Genomic DNA, 19,982 nt, shown 5'->3' with positions numbered 1-19,982 from the left:
TCCCAGTATTCGTCTGACCACACCCCTCGTTAGCTTACCTTCATAAGCAGGTGTGTGGTCACCTGCTCTCCTCCTTTTTCTCGCTTTCACCACAAGGAAGTGCCTCGGTAGATCCCCACTTGACGTGATGTGATGGTAGGAGAAGAGTTGGAAAACAAGAGATACGTTGACATCATATCTTTATTTTCTCTCTCACTATTTTTGAGAAAATACGGCGATATTGTCTTCGTCACTGGAGTGTCTGGAAGATGGTGATCATTCTAAAAACCTTGTTTGCGGTAAAACCTTTCAGCGACACAGCTGGACTGTAGGACGCGCCGCTGTTGTGAGAAGCGGTGGGTTCCAGGTTGGTGAGTAATGTTTTGCTTGCGAGCTCCACTTGTCTGTTAGTGCTATGGGGGCTAGCTGACAATGTTTACGAACACCGGCCCCAGATTAGGGTCCTTTGTTCAGCCTCTTAGGCAACGGCGGAGGACCTTGGTTTGAAGCCCATTATAGCAACTAGTGGGCCATGGCCAGTAGAACTGGTGATCCCAGGATCTCTGGACGCGTGGGTACTTCTCTGTCACCGTCTAGGCCCCGTCTCTCATATGCAAATGAGAGTTTACCCTAAACGAGGAAATGTGAGCATGGTTGTTCGTTATCGTTAAATCCATGTTCAAGTCAGCTACAGCTCAGATGGGAATTGTGCTAGCTCCGCCGGATGTTGGTAAAATCACTGTTGTAAAACTGTGTTAACATCTCGTTTCTCTTTTCTCTTAAAAGGTGAGGAGGGTTTCAGAACGGCGGCCTGTCTGAGTGTGACTTGTTGTATCGTTGTGTACGAGTTCAGGTGGTGGCTGCTTAGCTTGCGTGCTAGTTGTGGCCTACTGTGTTAGCCAGTGAGCTGTTAGCTGCAGCGCTAGCTCGCTGTGTTTACCAGGAGCCTGTTGTGTCACTAGGCTAGGTAAACGTTAGCTTGCTGCTATCGGCCGAGAGCGGCTGTTAGCTTAATGCTACACTGTTGAACGTGCTGTGACTATAACATGTTTTTAACACTCTTGACTACAACGTCATCTTTGACAGAGGATGTTCGTCGAACCTACCCTGGGGCCAGCCGGCGAGGATTGCATCAACAAGGAGCACCGTAGCGGCGGGTTGGAGCAGCGAGCTGCCCGTGTCGTCAAACACAGGAGGCTGTGTTTACTTCGGTGCCATGTTAGAGACTGCAATTCGCTTGATCTGCGCTCCCGGTAGGCAAGGTCCTGACCAGACCTTGAACACTTCTTCTTGCTTTCCCTTCTAAATGTTTTGTAAATAACGATGTTTTCCAAAACGAGTGTTGCTGCACTACATTTAGGATACGACGCAAGTTATGTGTGAATTGTCTTGTCACTGGTCTCCATGCAAATCGGGTTATTGTTACAGATGTGAAATGATCTGGTTTGTTGTGTTGAGACACATTGTCTGTTCATGTATCGTGTACTCACAACTAAGGGGGTTAAACTAACCTATAAAGCTATGCTTAGTGACATATGAGTAAAGAATGATTCTTTTCTCAGCCTGTAATGACAATGAACAGTGTGTTCACATATTAACAGGTTTACCTGTTTAACTGGCCGTATTAAGGGTAAAGTAGGAGGGTTGTGTTTCCCCCCGGTTCCCTGGGGACTTCTTCATCCTCCTCTCAGACATGTTGTTACACTATATTGTGTCACTGTGTGGTAGGGATACGATGTAACCCTTGGCTTAGTTGTTGGGGTTGTGCTAACCGCTTGAGAAACTTTATTTTCCTAAAGAAAAGATTGTTTGGTCACTTTTTTCGTGTGTGCTTAGCAAGGCCTGTGGCCGATACTAATCGAGAATTGTGTATTCTCTCATTATGAAAAATGGCGTTCCTCTGTAGAGTGTTTTTGCCATTTCTTGTAGGTGATAATGGGTTGTGTGTGTCGTGTGACCTACAACTGGGTTGGGCTGGCCACAGAAGCACATGTGTAAGTCTGGTACCGGGGCTCTTGCGAGGGCCCTCTCTGTTCTGTGTTTTTTCCTTAGTAAAAATCAGATAGCAGGTTGGCACATGCGCTGTGTGAAGCTGTTAGCCGCTTCATGGGACTGACTATGACTGCGTCATACTCTTTTTTGTCATTACATCGTATCATGGGTGTGGGGTCGTAAAGGGGTGAACTGGTAACCTTTTCTCCCCCTTTTTTCTGTTGGTCAGGGGTAAACCCACCTGTCCTTCAAGGTTCCTGTCACGTTGCGGTTCGGCACGTTACAGAGTGAGGGGGGGGGGGGGGGGGGGGGGGGGGGAGTTTCCTGGTCCCACGCCCTGGAATATTGGGCGTGTGCACCGCAGAAATTCCCCCGCCATAGAGTACGTCACTGTGCGCGTCTCTGTTGGTAGGACTTCCGTGTGCTGTTCAGGTCCATATGATGGATCTGTTTCGGGGGGTGGTCAGGGCTCCTCCTCACGAAGCTCCTATTCGGGCCTTCTGTGAGTTGGGACTCTCCTTCCATGTGAGGGAGCCTCCTCAGAGTACAGAGCCTCCTCCTCAGATTGTCAAGGTGAGTGGAACCTCAAGAAGGAGTCCTACTCTATTGTGTGTGTATTCGATTCAATTCGATTATTGAGTGTGTATGGGTTCAGTGCCTCCTCCCCGGAGAGCCCTAAAACCAAACTTTTACATGGCTCAAGGTGCAATATATTCTTTTCAATCTGTACAGCTCGCGTGGGAAGTCTCTCTGGGGATTTCCGTCTCCTCCCTATGGGAGGGTGGTGGGATGTAAAAATGTGAAATTTTTTTACCCCCGGCTGTGTAGACTGGGATACATACTGTTGGTGCTTCCTTCTTTTCTATTAAAAAGAGTTAGGAAGCATCACACCCCTCTTGTCGTTCCCCTGGGCGCCTTGGGGATTCAATGACAGGTCTAAATAGCCTGTTCATTGATGTGGTTGTGTCCCGACGCACGTATAGTGCTAGCTCGGGGTGTTCTGTAATCAGGCGACTGACTGGCACGCCTTGGTTGCTTGAGGTTAAAACGGCATTTTTATAAAGCAACTGGGATGGAGGTTTTTCCTCTTCCGACGACCTGTTTTGGTTGTCGACGGATTCTCGTTCATATCTGGGGGATGATGACGGAATGGATCTGAACATATGTAGAGGGGTCTCACGCCCTGGGGGTGGGCCACCGGGCGTGGTTCGCACCGAACGTCTGAGGGACTTGGGCTTTTTCAGGGGGAAAATGCCTGGTCGGTCCGGGTGCCACAGGGTTAAGCGCTATGGAGCTCTGGTTGGGTACATTTTGTACTCTGCACTGTCGTAATGGCTTACGGCCATGCCAACCTGTACACGCTCGATCTCGTCAGATCTCGGCCGCTACGCAGGTTGGTCCTGGTTAGTACTTGGTTGGGAGACCGCCTGGGAATACCAAGTACGGTGTGCTTGGGGCTGGTTCTCCATTCTTTTCGCTCCTCTCTCACGCATGGCGAAGAGGGGCCTGTTGGGGTGGTATTTGACCTCCTCTGGTGACCCTGTGCTTCCCGTATCGCCGGGCCCGGTCCGAAGTAATGTTTCATCGACCCGTAGGCCTGGGTTAACCCTTTTTTGAAAACTGAAACACTTGTACTGCGGTATAGCCGGTGTATACCCGCAGGTGTGTTTTGGAGTTTTTTCTTGAGGGGTTATAGGAACAACCACCGCGTTGGGTAACACCAAGGTGGTTGGTTCCCTGGTGTGTTGGAGCAGTGTCAACTCCCGGGTTACCCGGTTGAGGGTGCCCCTGCACGTTCATGACGTCTGCCAATCGTGTCAGCCTTCTCTGCCTCAACCCCTCTGGGTGGGTTTTTTTTAAATGGAGGCTTGGTCATGCAACAACGCCAGCATACGCCCCTTCCGCCGGGGCGGCTGTTTTCAGCTGACTCCTTTGGCGGCTGTCTCGTCCGCAGTGCTCCAGGCTCAGGTTACAGCCTGTTGCCTGGTTTTTCCCCGGTGCGCTGCCTGCTTCCGTTGGTTAACCTTTTTTTTGTGTGCTTACGGCCATGCTGACTGCCTGTTCTGCAGGGTCAGTGTGCCAGGCGGTTTACTATTGGGGGGACAGGGCCCGTTCGGCTGAGGGGCCTTTGTCCGAATACGCTGGCGATGTGGGGGGCGGGGTCACTAAGTGCCCACCTGGTGGGGTCTTGATGCTGGCATCATGGACTTCTCTGGGCCCCCGTTCCAGGCCCAGACCCTTTGGTGGGTCTGGGCCTTCCTTCGTGCTCCGCTGCTACGGCCTTGCCACGGGGTTGGGTTTGCCCTTGACCCCGTGATTCTGGGGGCAGTAACGAGGTTGTTCCCTCCGTTCGTTCCCGGGTGGCATGCGGGTTGTGCGTGTGTGTAGTCGTGGGGTCAGGCCACGGTCTGCTCACCCTGTGCGTTGAGTTGCTTGAGTGCCTCTTCGCACGGTCGGGTCCGTCGCCCTCCCGGGAAACCTCCAATAGGGGGGGTGTCCTCCATTAGGGGGGGTCGGGGGGGCTCGGCCCTCCCTGTTCTGATGGTTGTGGGGGGCCTTCAGCGGGGTGTATTTGTCGGCCGGTGGCTCCCGCTCGGCCTTCCTTGTGCATGAGTGACGCCGAGCGGAGCCACTATGTCACAGAACGTTAGGTTATAACTATAACCAAGTTCTGTTAATAGTGGTGACGCTCGGCGTCCGACGCCGCTGCATCCCTTGATCTCACCTTGTGGTGAAAGCTTGGGAAGGAGGAGAGCAGGTGACCACACACCTGCTTATGAAGGTAAGCTAACGAGGGGTGTGGTCAGACGAATACTGGGATAAAGGTACATTGTGGAATTTTATTCAGTGCGCGTGCACATATGCGAGGATAGTGCATGAGTGACGCCGAGCATCACCACTATTAACAGAACTTGGTTATAGTTATAACCTAACGTTAAACAGCTCTACAGTAAGTCAAGGTAAACAGATCTACAGTAAGTCAAGGTAAACACAGCTCTACAGTAAGTCAAGTTAAACACAGCTCTACAGTAAGTCAAGTTAAACACATATTGTGAATCTACAGTAAGTCAAGTGAAACCCAGCTTGTGGATCTACAGTAAATCACTGCTCTTCCACCACAATATTACAGAAAAAAGTGATCTCACTTGAAAACCCTTCTGAATAGCAAGCAAAACCAATTGCAGTCAAACTATAACTAACATGACATGATTTGTCTAGACAACAGAGTAAACACAAGGTTTACAAGGCAACAAAGTGCCACTGTGCAAGCAGGCTCTGTGAATTCACACAAGTGTTTCATCAGATCCCTCTCTCCCGCTGCTGAGGGAGATAATTGATGTGGCCTCGACATGGCCTCAAACATCACATAAACAAAAGAAACATGCTGATACTCACCTCAACTAAACAAGCATGCCATCTTCAAGAGCTTAGGGTACATTGGGAGAGAGTGAAGGCTCCATAATATACATGTCCTTGGTTGTGTGCCCATCTCCACCATGACTTGCAGAGAAACCCATCTATTATTGAGCGTTTGATCATTTATTTAATTGTACATTTATTTACCATCCATCCACCTTCCACCATCATCCTGCTTTGTATTTATTCAATTAACAAATTAAACACGTATCTTCTGTTTGGCTCTGTCTGTCATGGTTGGAGATCACACTTTAAACCCTTTCACTACCACACTACCAAAGGCCTAACCATTTCACTGCGACTATACAGAAGGTTAACCCTTGCACAACCACACTACAGAAGGTTACCTGTAGTGTGGTAGTGAAAGGGTTAAATGACTTCTTCCAACCTCATTCTCAGCTGTGACTCCATCACAGCCAGAACACTAGAAGCTCTAAGTCATGAACATGGTTTTAAGTCAGATACAATATTACTCCACAGTTCTCATTTAAAAACCGGAGGAGAAACGTAAGAGGAATATTTATCTTTTGGCGTATTATCATATTGTAGGATGCATACTGTACCTCCATCGGAATTTATGGACAATCAACCTCCCAACATTCCAGCCGCCCAGAGTCAAACGTATGTGCAGATGGGAATTATGTGGTTCTGGTATACTGACATAGTATATAGTGACCAGTGATGCCACTAACGCGTTACTAAGTAACGCGTTATTGTAATCTGATTACTTTTCCCCGAAAATAGTAATCTAACGCGTTAATCTTTACAAGCCAGTAATCTGATTGCAGTTACTTGTCCAAGTGGCTGTGCGTTACTATTTCGTTACTATCTCATCATAATGCAGGCGGAATGCAGTATTTTCTTTCGTTTTCGACAGTCAAATATACTTTTGGAGAGCTTTTCCTTGTATTGGGGAGTGACGTCACAGCACGCAACCTCGCGTGTTGAGCCATGCTGGTGGGCGCGGCTGTTATTGTTATTATCAGGCTGACCAAAACATAGCGAGCTAGCAGGGAGACGCTCGCGCTGGTAACGCTTTCTTGCACTGGAAGTTCACTAGTCTACTTAACGTTTGTGTCAGCTAAGCCGGGTGAAAAAAACATTCACTTTGCGGAGGAAACAAAATACTGTCTACCACATATGGAATATACAGCACAGCACGACCATCGACTTCTACAGGACTCGGAGCTGCACCAGCCAAACAGTATGTTCCACCTTTGAGTTAAACATATTTTGCATTGCACTATTCATGAACATGGAACACCATACTGCAGTATGTATGTTGTCAGTAGCAGAAGGAACAGTCTTTCTGACAAGAGGTTTGAGAAGATTCTGTTACTGAGATATAATCACTGGTTTACTCACCCCTCTCCCCTGTTTCACTAGGAACATTAGAACCATATCTGAATGGGGCAGGCCTCAAAGGTAGGCTACATATCAGCCTACATGTGGTGTTATTGACCATTTATCTTTTGTGAAATCTATAGATCTATAGGTTTAGGTTAGGTTTAGGTTTACTTTATTTGTTCAAGGGGGACAGTGTACATTAATAAAACATTTTACAAATGTAAATGCACCCAATTTTAGCCAAAAGGCTAATTTCCATTGGTAGTCCCCCTGCTAGAAGGTACAGGCTAAAATCCTGTGTAAAAAAAAGGGTTAGCAATAAAAACAGAATAAAATCAAGATAAATACATTAGAATAAAAACACAACAAAAGCACATAGACATAGTAGGGATACAGGTCACAATACAGTCATGGACACAAGGACAGAGCACATCATGACATATTAAGAGACCCAGACATAGACAGACGCACCATATCCATATCCACACACACATATACGTATACAGACACCTCAGTGTCTAGATATAGATATAGATAGGCCTACCTGCCCTATTAGTACATTTTACTCAAACTGAGTACATTTTACTCAATTTTTTTTGTCATTCTTATGTTGTGGCAGCAGCAGGGGGGACGACTTCGTAACCTAGTTACTTTCAAAGTAACTAAGTTACTCTGATAATCAAGTAATCAGTAAAGTAACTAAGATTACTTTTTAAAGGAGTAATCAGTAATCAGTAATCAGATTACTTTTACAAGTAATCTGTGGCATCACTGATAGTGACATATAGTATATACTGACATATAGTATACTGACATACAGTATAGTATATACTGACATGTACTGTATCATATACTGACATAATCATATACTGACATATAGTATATACATACAGTATAGTATACTGACATTTAATATACACTGACATATATATATACTGCCATAGTATTGACATACAGTATAGTATATACTGACATGTAGTATAGACTGACAGTGGTTTAGGTGGTTTAGCAGTCGTCTGGTAATCCGGAGGTTCCCGGTTAAATTCCCGCTCCTCCCAGGCAGCATGTCGAAGTGTCCTTGAGCAAGACACTCAACCCCTAATTGCTCCCGATGAGAAGGTTGGTACCTTGCATGGATCCCTCCATGATTGGTGTGTGAATGTGTGAGTGAATGGGTAAAATGTGAGTAACAAATTGTAAAGCTCTTTGGATAAAAGCGCTATATAAATGCAGCAATTTAGCCATTTACCATTTACTGACATACTGTATAATATATACTGTCATTCTCACCTGCTTGACATCATATCCCAAGAGAACGAAGTTGAGATCTGGAGAAACAGCAAACCTTGAGGCCTTAAATGTTGCCTGTGGGGAGAATGAGACGTGTGTGAGCTCCCTTCCCTTTCTTTTTTTTGTATTTAATTTTTTTCATACATATAGGATAGAAATACATGACAGAAAATACATTAATTCCCTAAATATAATTGAAATTGACATTTACATAAATCTTAAAAAAAATTAAATAAAAAAAGACAGTAAAATGAATGATAAGAAATCATACAAATAAAAAACCCTCTTTGGCCTCTCTACTGTACCTTCATCTGTTTTCCTTTCATGTTCCTAAACTCTCCTTTCTCCTATCTCTTTCCTTTAAACTCTCACACCTTTCAAGAACCTTATAAATGTCGCCCACGTCCTTTCAAATAGTTTTTGTTTTGTTTTCCCTTTTGTAGCTATGTAGGTTAGCTTTTCCATTGCCAAATTCTCTGACACTTCCTTATTGTTTAGATCCTGGTCTCTGTATCTCCTTCCAGTTTAGAGCAACCACTCTCTTGGCTTGTAACAGACAAAGTGTGAGCTCCCTTTTCACAGAAAATAATCTGTGTGATCATCTGTATCTGTATTCTTTCATGGGTGAACTTGCATTTGGATAGCAAGGTTTACACATAACGTGTAAAGTGTATTAAAGGGGCACTTCACAAAAAGAAAATGATGATTTATTTTGCACATATTCACACACGTTAAATTAAATTAGTAAATGTATTTGAATATGGCCACCAGTATTGTCATCTGGGACATTGAACCCTTGTGTTGTGTTAATTACAGCTCAATAAATGTATACGGTAGCAGTCCCAATAAGGTATTTCTAGTTTTTCATCTACATCATTTAATTGAGCTGTAATCAACACAACACAAGGATTCAATGTCCCAGATGACACAACTGGTGGCCATATTCAAACTAATTGACTCATAAAAACTGTCCAACACAGGGGTATAGCCTATGGAAGGGGCCCGAGCATGGTCTAATGGTCTCATGGTCTAATGGTCTCAGGCTCCTGGTCTCATGTCCTCATGTCCTCATGTCCTCATGTCATCATGTACTCATGTCCTCATGGTCTCATGGTCTCATGGTCTCATTGTGTGTATTGAGCCGTACTGTATTGTACCCATTCTGCAATCTGTTAATACAAATTTCAATCAATCAATCAATCATGGTCTCATGGTCTCTGGTCCCTATCCGCCCCTCTCCCATACGCATCACTGCTAGTGAGTTTAACTTCCATGCAATCAGTTAAATCTGGGAATGTGTCAAATCCTGAATCTTTTTGAATAAAACACTTGGTGTGCTACCATCTCAAAAGTTTAGTCCGAGTCTGGGATTGATATTAAAAGTCACTGTCAGCCTGAGACAAGCCCAAGCGTGCATTACAGTGAGCAGCCCTCCTGCAGGGCAAAGTGAAGCTCCCAGGGTAATGAGCCGGCATGCAGCCCAAGGTGCCACCAGGCTCTGAGGCCAGTACTCACAAATGTGCTGTTTCCCAGGGTAACTCGTATGTGCACATGCGTCGCCGAAGACGGCCGCTGCTGCAGATCGCTCTACCTGTATCTGTACTTTTCGTCTAGTTCTAAGTTTTTATTGTGTAATTTTTATTCTCATTCGTGACCAATTGTTTTGTCTACCTTAAATGTTTACTGTGAACGATTTGTAGTGCCAAATTTCCCTCAGGATGATTAAAGTATTTCTATTATATTCTATTGAATCAGAAAACTCTATATACATTATATTGCACACTCATTGTACCATATCTATCATATTGTGTTGAAATCTGGGGAAATACTTATAAAAGCAACTTACAAAAGATATGCACACTGCAAAAAAGAGCCATACATCATGTATGTCATCATGGTAGATATTTAGATCACACAAATAGTCTGTTTGTAAGGAGTCAAACATAAAAATTCATGGACTTAATCAAATTCAAATCTGCACAAATTATGTTTCTGGCAATAAAAAACAAATTACCAAGCAACATTAAAAAAGAATTCACGGCTAGAGAGAGTGTTTATAATTTTAGAGGGACATTAGCTTCAAAGCAACTCTTAAAAGTATGTGCATTGCAGTTTGTGGGGTATCACTCTGGAATGGTCTGGATGCGAATATAAAATTAAGCAATCAATACATTTAAAGGTAGCTATAAACAAGCACTTATGGACACATATAAGAGAGAGGAGCTTGAGAAGTAATGTGACTGCCTATTCTTTTTTCTCATTTGGATATTTGGATATATAAAAAACTGTACTTTTATTTAATTTTTTATTTGTTATATTATTTTTATTTTTATTAAATTATAATGTCAAATATTGTAAGGAAGGGGCAGGGCTTGATAAGTTGTTTTACTTCCCCTTGTTCCTTCTCGAACACTTATTGTATGGAAATTGTGAGGTTTTGTCCGCTCCCCACCCACTCGCTCCGTTCCTTTAAGGTATTTTGTTAATTAATTGCATTCCCCGCCTCACGCTTCTTTCCTGTAAGATGCCGTGTTGATTGGTGCTCTCCCCACCACACGCTTCTGGAGCAATGATCAATTTCATCCCGCAGTTGTCACAGCTTGTCATTTAGCGCCCCGTGGCTTTATATACCCTGATCTCCCTAATATCGATGTTGGATCGTTTTGAATATTCCCTGCATCTGCCTTTCTTTCCCGTCGCTGTCTGTTGCTCCCCAGGCCTCTCGTGAAGTATCCCTGTTGGAGAACCTGATTCCCCGTACGAAGCTACGCCTAGTTTATCTGCCCGCTTTACGCGTTGCGCTCTGGTGAGTTTTTGGAAACAGTTCTTTTTGGATCACTCGTTTTTTGTGTGTTTGTGAAACACCGAAGAGATCCCGTTTTTGTTATACTGTTCTCACCTATTTTTTGGTTGTTGGATTTACACCTTGGATTACCGTATTGTTTTTTCTCTGGACTCTGCTAACTGTGTGTATCACCCCGAAGATCAAGTCACTTGGATATTTGTTTGGATCAGTCACCTCTCTGTTTCTGTTGTGCGCTGAGCTAACTGGGATTTCTCTCTCCCCCTCCGTTTCCACCTGGAGTGTATGCTGGGGGGATCTGCAGAGCGGCTCAGACGTCACAAGCAAATTCCTCACCATCACCTTCTGGGAGAATCTGCAGAGCCGCAAACATTCTTCACATGCCAGATTCCCCGTTTGTTCTGTTCTCCACCTAATTCAATCTTGTGACTCTGAGAATAAACACGCCCTTGTTTTTGGCTAACTCTGAAACAACTCTCTCTGTGCCGTTGCGCTTGGGGTCGGTTACAAAACCCTAACATTACGATCCAACCATGACGACCCCAGCCGACACAGAGAGAGTCAGAACAGCATTGGCAGGCCAGATAGAGTTAACCAAGGGCCACAGCCTACTGCTAGATGCGGCTGCGGCTGCTGTACAGGAACTCCGAGAGCAGGTCCTGCCTATTCAGGGGTCCCTGGGCTCTCTGGCTAGCCAGCAGTCTAGTATTCTCCTCCACTTACACACGCTGAGTGAGACCGTTAACACCTTGCTTGTAACCCCACTTCCTTCAGGAGCCTTGGCCGGAGCATCACCCGCAGCCCTGGCAGGGCCCACGCCTCCCGATCCCGCACCTCGGGAGCCCCGTCTCTCCGAACCACGGCTGTTCGACGGTAACTTCGAGGATTGTGCCACATTCATCATGCAATGTGAGTTGGTTTTTCTTCATCAACCCAGTCGTTTCACTTCAAGGGGAGCCCGAGTGGCCTACATGACTAACTTGCTCTCAGGCCGGGCAGCCCAGTGGGTCACTGCCTCCTGGGCAATGGAGGCAGACTTCTGTTTCTCCTACCCAGACTTCGTGGCTGAGCTCCGCAGGGTTTTCCACCATCCAGCCCATGGTCTGGACCCTGGAGCCCGGTTGGGTACCTTCCGGCAGGGCAGCGGCGGGGTTACCAACTACGTGCTGGAGTTCAGACTGGCGGCCACGGAGAGCGGTTGGAACGACAAGCACTTCGTCTTACCTTCATGAGGGGGCTCAACAACGCAGTCAGGGACCAGCTCGTGACCCGTGAGGAACCTGAGTCCCTCGAGGACCTGTTCAGCCTCGCCATTTGCATCGACGGATGCCTCCAGGAGAGAAGACGTGAGAGAACCCGACAGGGACCTCCAGAGGTACTCCGGACCCCCCGTACTCGTGACGGTACTGCTGGTCGCCCTGCTCCCAACACGACTGGTGGCTGTTTCCCCTCCCTTTCGGTACCCGAGGAGGAACCCATGCAGCTGGGATGTTCTCATCTTAGCCAAGCTGAACGGGAGGCGAGGTTCAGGTCCGGCCTTTGCCTCTACTGCGGTCGGGAGGGACACCGTATCGCCAACTGCCCCACCCGGCCAAAAGACCAGGCTCGCCGGGACCCCGGGAGATCCTGGTGAGCCGTTTTTCTCGTTCCCAGAGCCATGCACCACCTGGCCATCTGATGAGCGTCACCCTGGCCTGGGCGGACCAACGGGCCACGGTGGAGGCACTCATTGACTCGGGGGCTGATGAGAGTTTCCTAGAATTTGAGTTTGCTACCCGGGCCAACATCCCACTTGAGGACCTAGTGAGGCCATTGTAGGTATTCGCATTGGACCAACACCGCCTAGCTGACATCACTCAACGCACCTGCCCGGTCCTGCTCACCATTGTTGGTAACCACGTTGAGAGACTCCAGTTCCTTATCACCAGATCCCCTCTTGTCCCAGTAGTCCTGGGCCGGCCCGGGCTCGCGCTGCACGAGCCCCGCATCGCCTGGTCCTCCGGTACCATCAAGGGCTGGAGCTCCTCCTGTCATGCCCAGTGTCTTCAGGCGGCGTCCTGTCCCCCGCCCCGGAGATCCGTTGGTGAGCCGCCTCCGGACCTCTCGACCATACCCCCCGAGTACCACGACCTCATGGAGGTTTTCAGTAAGTCCAGGGCTCAGGCTCTTCCGCCTCACTGGCCTTACGACTGTGCCATCGACCTCCGCTCAGGGGCTCCCCTTCCCGGCAGCCGCCTCTACAGTCTGACCGTCCCGGAGAAGGCAGCGATGGATCAATACATCTCTGAGTCCTTGGAAGCAGGACTCATTCGGCCTTCCTCCTCTCCGGTGGCGGCCGGTTTCTTCTTTGTTGGAAAGAAGGACGGAGACCTTCGACCCTGCATCGACTATCGCCAGCTCAACGAGATCACCATTAAGAACAAGTATCCTCTACCTCTCATGAACTCCACCTTCGAGCCTCTCACCCAGGCTACCGTCTTTACCAAGCTGGACCTCCGGAGTGCCTACCATCTAGTCCGTATCCGAGAGGGCGATGAATGGAAGACCGCCTTCAAGACTCCCAGGGGCCACTACGAGTACCTGGTGATGCCGTTCGGCCTCACCAACGCTCCGGCGGTATTCCAGGTGCTCATGAACGACGTCCTTCGTGACATGCTGGAGGAGTTTGTGGTAGTATACCTAGACGACATCCTCATCTTCTCCAAGACCCTCGAGGAACACATCCAGCATGTCCGCCGTGTGCTGGAGCGCCTCCTCCACAATCGGCTCTTCGTCAAGGCGGAGAAGTGCCGCTTCCACTCCGACTCCGTCGATTACCTGGGCTTCATCGTGGAGAAAGGCTTGACCCGAGCTGAGATCCTGGCCGTGGAGGAATGGCCGGAACCCACCTCTCGGAAGGAGTTACAGAGCTTCCTCGGGTTCGCCAACTTCTACCGAAGGTTCATCCGGAACTACAGTCAAGTGGCGGAACCACTTACCAGACTGACCTCTCCCGCCCTGCCGTTCGACTGGTCCCCAGCGGCGTGTGCTGCGTTCCGCTCCCTCAAGAAGAGGTTCACTTCCGCCCCGATCTTGCTCCATCCAGACCCCAAGAGACAGTTCATCGTTGAGGTGGATGCCTCGGATACTGGACTGGGGGCTATCTTATCCCAGCGGTCGGCAACGGACCAGAAGGTACATCCGTGCGCCTTCTACTCGCGTCGGTTCCTCCCTGCCGAGAGGAACTATGACATCGGCAATCGGGAGCTGCTGGCGGTTGTGGCTGCCTTGGAGGAGTGGCGTCATTGGCTAGAGGGGGCAGAGGAGCCGTTTACCATTTGGACGGACCACAAGAACCTGACGTACATCCGTGCTTCCAAGCGCCTCAATGGCCGGCAGGCAAGATGGGCCAGCTTCCTCAGTCGGTTCGACTTCTCGCTGACGTTTCGCCCTGGTTCCCGCAACACGAAGGCCGACTCCCTGTCCCGGTTACACTCCAAGGGGGCTCCAACCACTGAGGACCCGACTCCCATCCTCCCAGAGGCCAGGGTGGTAGGAGTCGTCACCTTGGGCATCGAGGGGGTGGTAAGGCATGCCCTACGCTTCCATCGCACTCCAGGCAATGTACCGGTTCATCGTCTCTTCGTCCCCGACTCGGTCCGGTCCCGGGTCCTCCAGTGGTGCCATACCAGCCGGTTTGCCTGCCACCCGGGCGTTCATCGCACGTTCTCCTTCCTGGCTCGTCGATTCTGGTGGCCCACCATGAGGAACGATGTCAAGGAGTTCGTACTGGCCTGCGCAGTCTGCGCCCGCAGCAAGGCCTCCCACCAGGCACCCTCCGGGCTATTACAGCCGCTTCCCATTCCGAGCCGTCCTTGGTCACATGTGGCGCTGGACTTCGTCACGGGTCTTCCCTCCTCCCAGGGGAACACGTGCCTTCTGACCGTGGTGGATCGGTTCAGCAAGGGGGTTCACCTTGTGGCCCTTCCCAAACTTCCCTCGGCGGCCGAGACGGCGGACCTCCTGACACACCACGTGTTTCGCCTCCATGGTTTTCCCCAGGACGTCGTCTCGGACCGGGGGCCCCAGTTCACATCCCAGGTATGGCGGGCTTTTTGCAAGGGATTGGGGGCAACGGTCAGTCTTTCCTCTGGTTATCATCCCCAGACTAACGGACAAACGGAGAGGATGAACCAGAGCGTGGAGTCTGCTCTTCGGTGTGTGGCTGCCGAGAGACCAGCTTCTTGGAGCCGTTTCCTTCCCTGGGTCGAGTACTCCATCAACTCCATGGTCAGTTCCGCCACCGGACTCTCACCCTTTGAGGTATCCCTGGGCTACCAACCCCCTCTTTTCCCTGCACAGGAGACGGAGGTGGCAGTTCCCTCCGTGCAGGACCACCTCGACCGGTGCCGTCGGGTCTGGGAGATCGCCAGGACCGCGCTGCTCCGGTCATCAGAGCGCGCCTGTCGTGGGGCTGACTGGCGCCGGGTTCCTGCGCCGACGTACCACCCTGGGCAGAGGGTGTGGCTTTCCGCGAGGGACCTCCCACTTCGGTCCTCAGCCAAAAAACTTAACCCCCGGTTCGTCGGACCTTTCGAGGTTCTGAAGGTACTCAGTCCGGCGGCGGTGCGCCTTAAGCTTCCTGCGTCCATGCACATTCATCCCGTTTTCCATGTGTCCCGGGTTAAGCCTGTCTCTCTCAGTCCCCTGATGCCTCCTGCTCCGGATCCACCTCCTCCCATGATGGTGGACGATCACCCCCAGTGGCAAATCCGCCGGTTGATGGGCGTTCGACGGCGGGGTCGGGGGTTCCAGTACCTGGTGGACTGGGAGGGGTACGGTCCGGAGGAACGGAGCTGGGTCTCCCGCCAGCTCATCGTGGATCCCGGCCTGATCACCGACTTCCATCGTGCCCATCCGGGCGAGCCGGGTCGGCCTGGTCGCCGGGTGGCTCCTGTGGAGGGGGGGGTACTGTGAGGTTTTGTCCGCTCCCCACCCACTCGCTCCGTTCCTTTAAGGTATTTTGTTAATTAATTGCATTCCCCGCCTCACGCTTCTTTCCTGTAAGATGCCGTGTTGATTGGTGCTCTCCCCACCACACGCTTCTGGAGCAATGATCAATTTCATCCCGCAGCTGTCACAGCTTGTCATTTAGCGGCCCGTGGCTTTATATACCCTGATCTCCCTAATATCGATGTTGGATCGTTTTGAATATTCCCTGCATCTGCCTTTCTTTCCCGTCGCTGTCTGTTGCTCCCCAGGACTCTCGTGAAGTATCCCTGTTGGAGAACCTGATTCCCTGTACGAAGCTACGCCTCGTTTATCTGCCCGCTTTACGCGTTGCGCTCTGGTGAGTTTTTGGAAACAGTTCTTTTTGGATCACTCGTTTTTTGTGTGTTTGTGAAACACCGAAGAGATCCCGTTTTTGTTATACTGTTCTCACCTATTTTTTGGTTGTTGGATTTACACCTTGGATTACCGTATTGTTTTTTCTCTGGACTCTGCTAACTGTGTGTATCACACCGAAGATCAAGTCACTTGGATATTTGTTTGGATCAGTCACCTCTCTGTTTCTGTTGTGCACTGAGCTAACTGGGATTTCTCTCTCCCCCTCCGTTTCCACCTGGAGTGTATGCTGGGGGGATCTGCAGAGCGGCTCAGACGTCACAAGCAAATTCCTCACCATCACCTTCTGGGAGAATCTGCAGAGCCGCAAACATTCTTCACATGCCAGATTCCCCGTTTGTTCTGTTCTCCACCTAATTCAATCTTGTGACTCTGAGAATAAACACGCCCTTGTTTTTGGCTAACTCTGAAACAACTCTCTCTGTGCCGTTGCGCTTGGGGTCGGTTACAAAACCCTAACAGAAATAGTCTTTGAGTATTTACCTTTTTGTTTTTTAAACTTGTTTTATGTTTCTATGTTCGAGACAAATAAAAATCAAATCAAATCAAATATTGTATTCATGCAGCCCAAGGTGGCACCAGGCTCTGAGGCCAGTACTCACAAACGTGCTGTTTCCCAGCAGCAGGTTGGTCTCGTTGCTCTCCGCGTTGACTTTCCAAACATTACCATCCCAGCTTCTAAAAACAATCTCCTCATCTAGAGCAGGAAAGAGGAATAAGGGGAAATGCGGGGCTGTAAATGGTGTCATGTTTATTTAGACAGCCTTCCGTGGATGGATGCTACATTTGGAGAGCATTTGAAATAAAAATGTACATGCTCAGGTCGAGTATCTATACTAACACAGCCACACGTGACCCCCTGATGACCTGCGCTAGTACATCTAGTCATCAGTTCCTTTCCACTCAGTTCCTTTTCATCTTCTCTCTAAAGCTAAAGTTAAATCAATTACTTTCTTGTAAATTGGTGCCAGAGTCTCAGACCAGTGAAAGGGAGAGGAAGATTTTATAACCAAATGACTTTACTTTATTCTGACTTTATAGAAACATCTCTCGGGAGCTCTCGGTGTCACCTTTATCATCTCCAGACGTTACACATGTACCCAGGGCTTGCGATTAACTTTTGGCTCACCAGCCACTGTGGCTAGTGGTTTTACAAAGTCACTAGCCACTCAGCAAATCCCTGTGCTTGCGCCCCCACCCAAAAAGTAATAAATATAGGTACTTTTTTACTTTCTGGCAGATTTTGCGCGAGCTACCACGCGCGTGCCCATATTCCGATCCGTGCGAAAATATTCACGGGGATAGATTAGGTATTGTGTTTGTAAATATCTGTTTAAAAAAAAAAGTATGGCATTTTACAATACAGAACTTTGAAGGCGTTTTCCCAAAAATGAGTTTTAAGAGTTTTTCCTCATACTCTGAGCCAGAAATCTCCACTTCAGTAGCACTCACATACACCAAACCTTCCAGTTATATTCATATCTATGTTCTGAAGGTATTTACAGAAGGGTTTGTTGATATCGCATTCATACCCCGATTTATATCACATTTTATTCCTAAAAACATGGCAAAATATGGAATTTTACCATAAAAATGGACTGAATGGAGTATTTTCTGATTTATGGAGTGATAAAAAGAGATATCCAAAATCCCCTCTGTAATAACCTTTGGCTCTAATATGTCAACAAAATGAAACTATAATTTTGAAAATGGCTTTATCCAATATTCAGATTTCTGTCCTGGAATTATATGCAAATTAGTGCATATTTAAGTAGATCATGCCTCATTTGCATATTTAAACATACAATTTCAGAAGACTTGTAATACAAAAAAGTCTTGTCTTAATATAAGTAATCAACTGGGGAAGTGTCATTGTGATATCTATTAGTTAATTTTTTTACCCTATTCACCTGCAGTGTCTCCCGTTAAAGTTCAGTGTGAATAGCTTTTTAAAGCTAATTTAAGAGTAGTAAACCCCAAAATTGGCCATTTTTGTTTTAGTTTTTGAGGACTGCATACTTTTTTTGCAAACCAAAATACTATACGTTATACTTATACCACATGAGCCTGGTCTCTTTTGAAAGATGGCATTCTGGAGGTTCTGATACAATAAGGAAAACTCACCTTTAGTGCTAATGAAATAGAGTAACATAGGTCTGAACTTGAGTTGTAGAAAAACGTGTTTCTCATGTTTTTCTGTAGTAGTCCAGAAGTAGTATTTCCCCAGAATGACTGGAGGCTTAAAAAACACCCGAGATCCATAGCCTGAAGTCTTATGTAGATCATAAAGATCCGTTCAGAAATGAGTGATTATGAGTGATTTTGGTAAACTGTGTACAAAAGAAAAGCTCAGTTTTCTCATAGACGTCAACTAATTCTGCGTTTTTTCTCTTCCTGTTTTTGCTCGTGACGTTTCACCTAGAAAGCCACACTCATTGGCTACAACCCTGTCCAATCATTTTCGAGATCGCCCAATGATTGACGGAACTAGAGCCCCAAGAGTCGGGAGTAGTATTTGCGCAATACCGTGTACTTCGCGCAAGCCTCACATATCGGCATGTAACTCGAGAACTGCTGAATGGATTTTGTCACCTGAAAGGGCTATCGACAGGCAACTAATGGGGCCTTAATTCGATATATAGATATTGTATAAAAAAATATGCACAACCGAGCCACTAGAGGTCGCAAAAGTGCAGGTGGGAAAATTGTCCTCAAGAGGGCCCACATGTGGGCCCCCAACTGATAAGAGGCTAAGTGGGTTTAGCATTGGCCTATATTCTATGATTACAGAATGCCAAGGAGAGGAATAGGAAGAATATTAAAAAGCAGCTGAAAAATGCTTCTCTTTGAAAAATTGGGTCCAAAGCAACACTAGTAATGGAGGAGCTAAGGATACAGGTATTTGTCCTCACTACTAGATACGTGTACAAGCTTGTCTCACAGAGCCATAGTTTGGATTATAACTGAGAATCTGGTGCTAACATGGTCAATAATGCTTATTTTGGACAGAAAACATGTCTTAAACATTAAAATTGACCAACCATAGACCCTTTTTATTCCAATCAAGGCAAGAGGGCTAGTGGTGGTAGTGCTATATGACATATTATTTTATAATACAATTATAACATTGTAGGCTAGTACGAATATTATATACAGTACAATTATATTACTATTATAAAACACATATTATTTGCTTCCCCTTAGATAAAGACAGTACAGACAATGAAGATGGAGATATTCAAGAGGGAATTAATGAGGAAGAGAGATGGTGAAGAAGTGGAGGAAAGAGAAAATGCAGATGATTCTATGGAGAGAAATTATGAAGAAGTGGAGGAAAGAGAAAATGTAGATGATTCTATGGAGAGAAATGATGAAGAAGTTGAGGAAAGATAATGTAGATGAGTCATTCCACCAATCCAGTCCGATTTGGACTTTGGGATTTTTTTTACCAAGAGGTATTACTTTTCTGAACACCCCTCAAGATGAATGACATATTTAACTTCCAGAAAAATATATTTTCCCATCTCAGGCATGAAATCTCTATTATTTTTGGTCATTATTGTATGATATGGACACCATTATTCTTCAACCCCATTACGGACACTCTGGAAGCTCTCTGAATAAGATTAAAACATGTATTTGTGCTAAAGTCAACATTTCTATAATAATTAGATGTCCTTCACATCATTTCTATAATTGCTCGTCTAAAAAGTACGTAAAATCCTACACTTTTGCTATTCTGAACCCTGAAATTTGCCTTTTTTTGACA

General features: G+C 47.2%; 1 protein-coding gene across 1 annotated transcript in view; it reads right to left on the bottom strand.

The window, feature by feature from the left end:
• Positions 1–19,982, bottom strand: part of LOC311229255 (inactive dipeptidyl peptidase 10-like) — a gene marked incomplete at both ends in the record, with an annotated part of 310,035 nt that overhangs the window by 245,613 nt on the left and 44,440 nt on the right. The window contains 2 exons of the mRNA XM_084315322.1: positions 8,026–8,100; positions 16,816–16,910. Of these exons, the coding sequence (XP_084171448.1) occupies positions 8,026–8,100; positions 16,816–16,910 (170 nt within the window). The remainder of the gene's footprint in view (positions 1–8,025; positions 8,101–16,815; positions 16,911–19,982) is intronic.

Source organism: Notolepis coatsorum, assembly GCF_963971535.1.
Source record: "Notolepis coatsorum genome assembly, chromosome: 5".
NCBI lineage: Eukaryota > Metazoa > Chordata > Actinopteri > Aulopiformes > Paralepididae > Notolepis > Notolepis coatsorum.
This window is presented reverse-complemented; position numbering and strand designations above follow the sequence as displayed.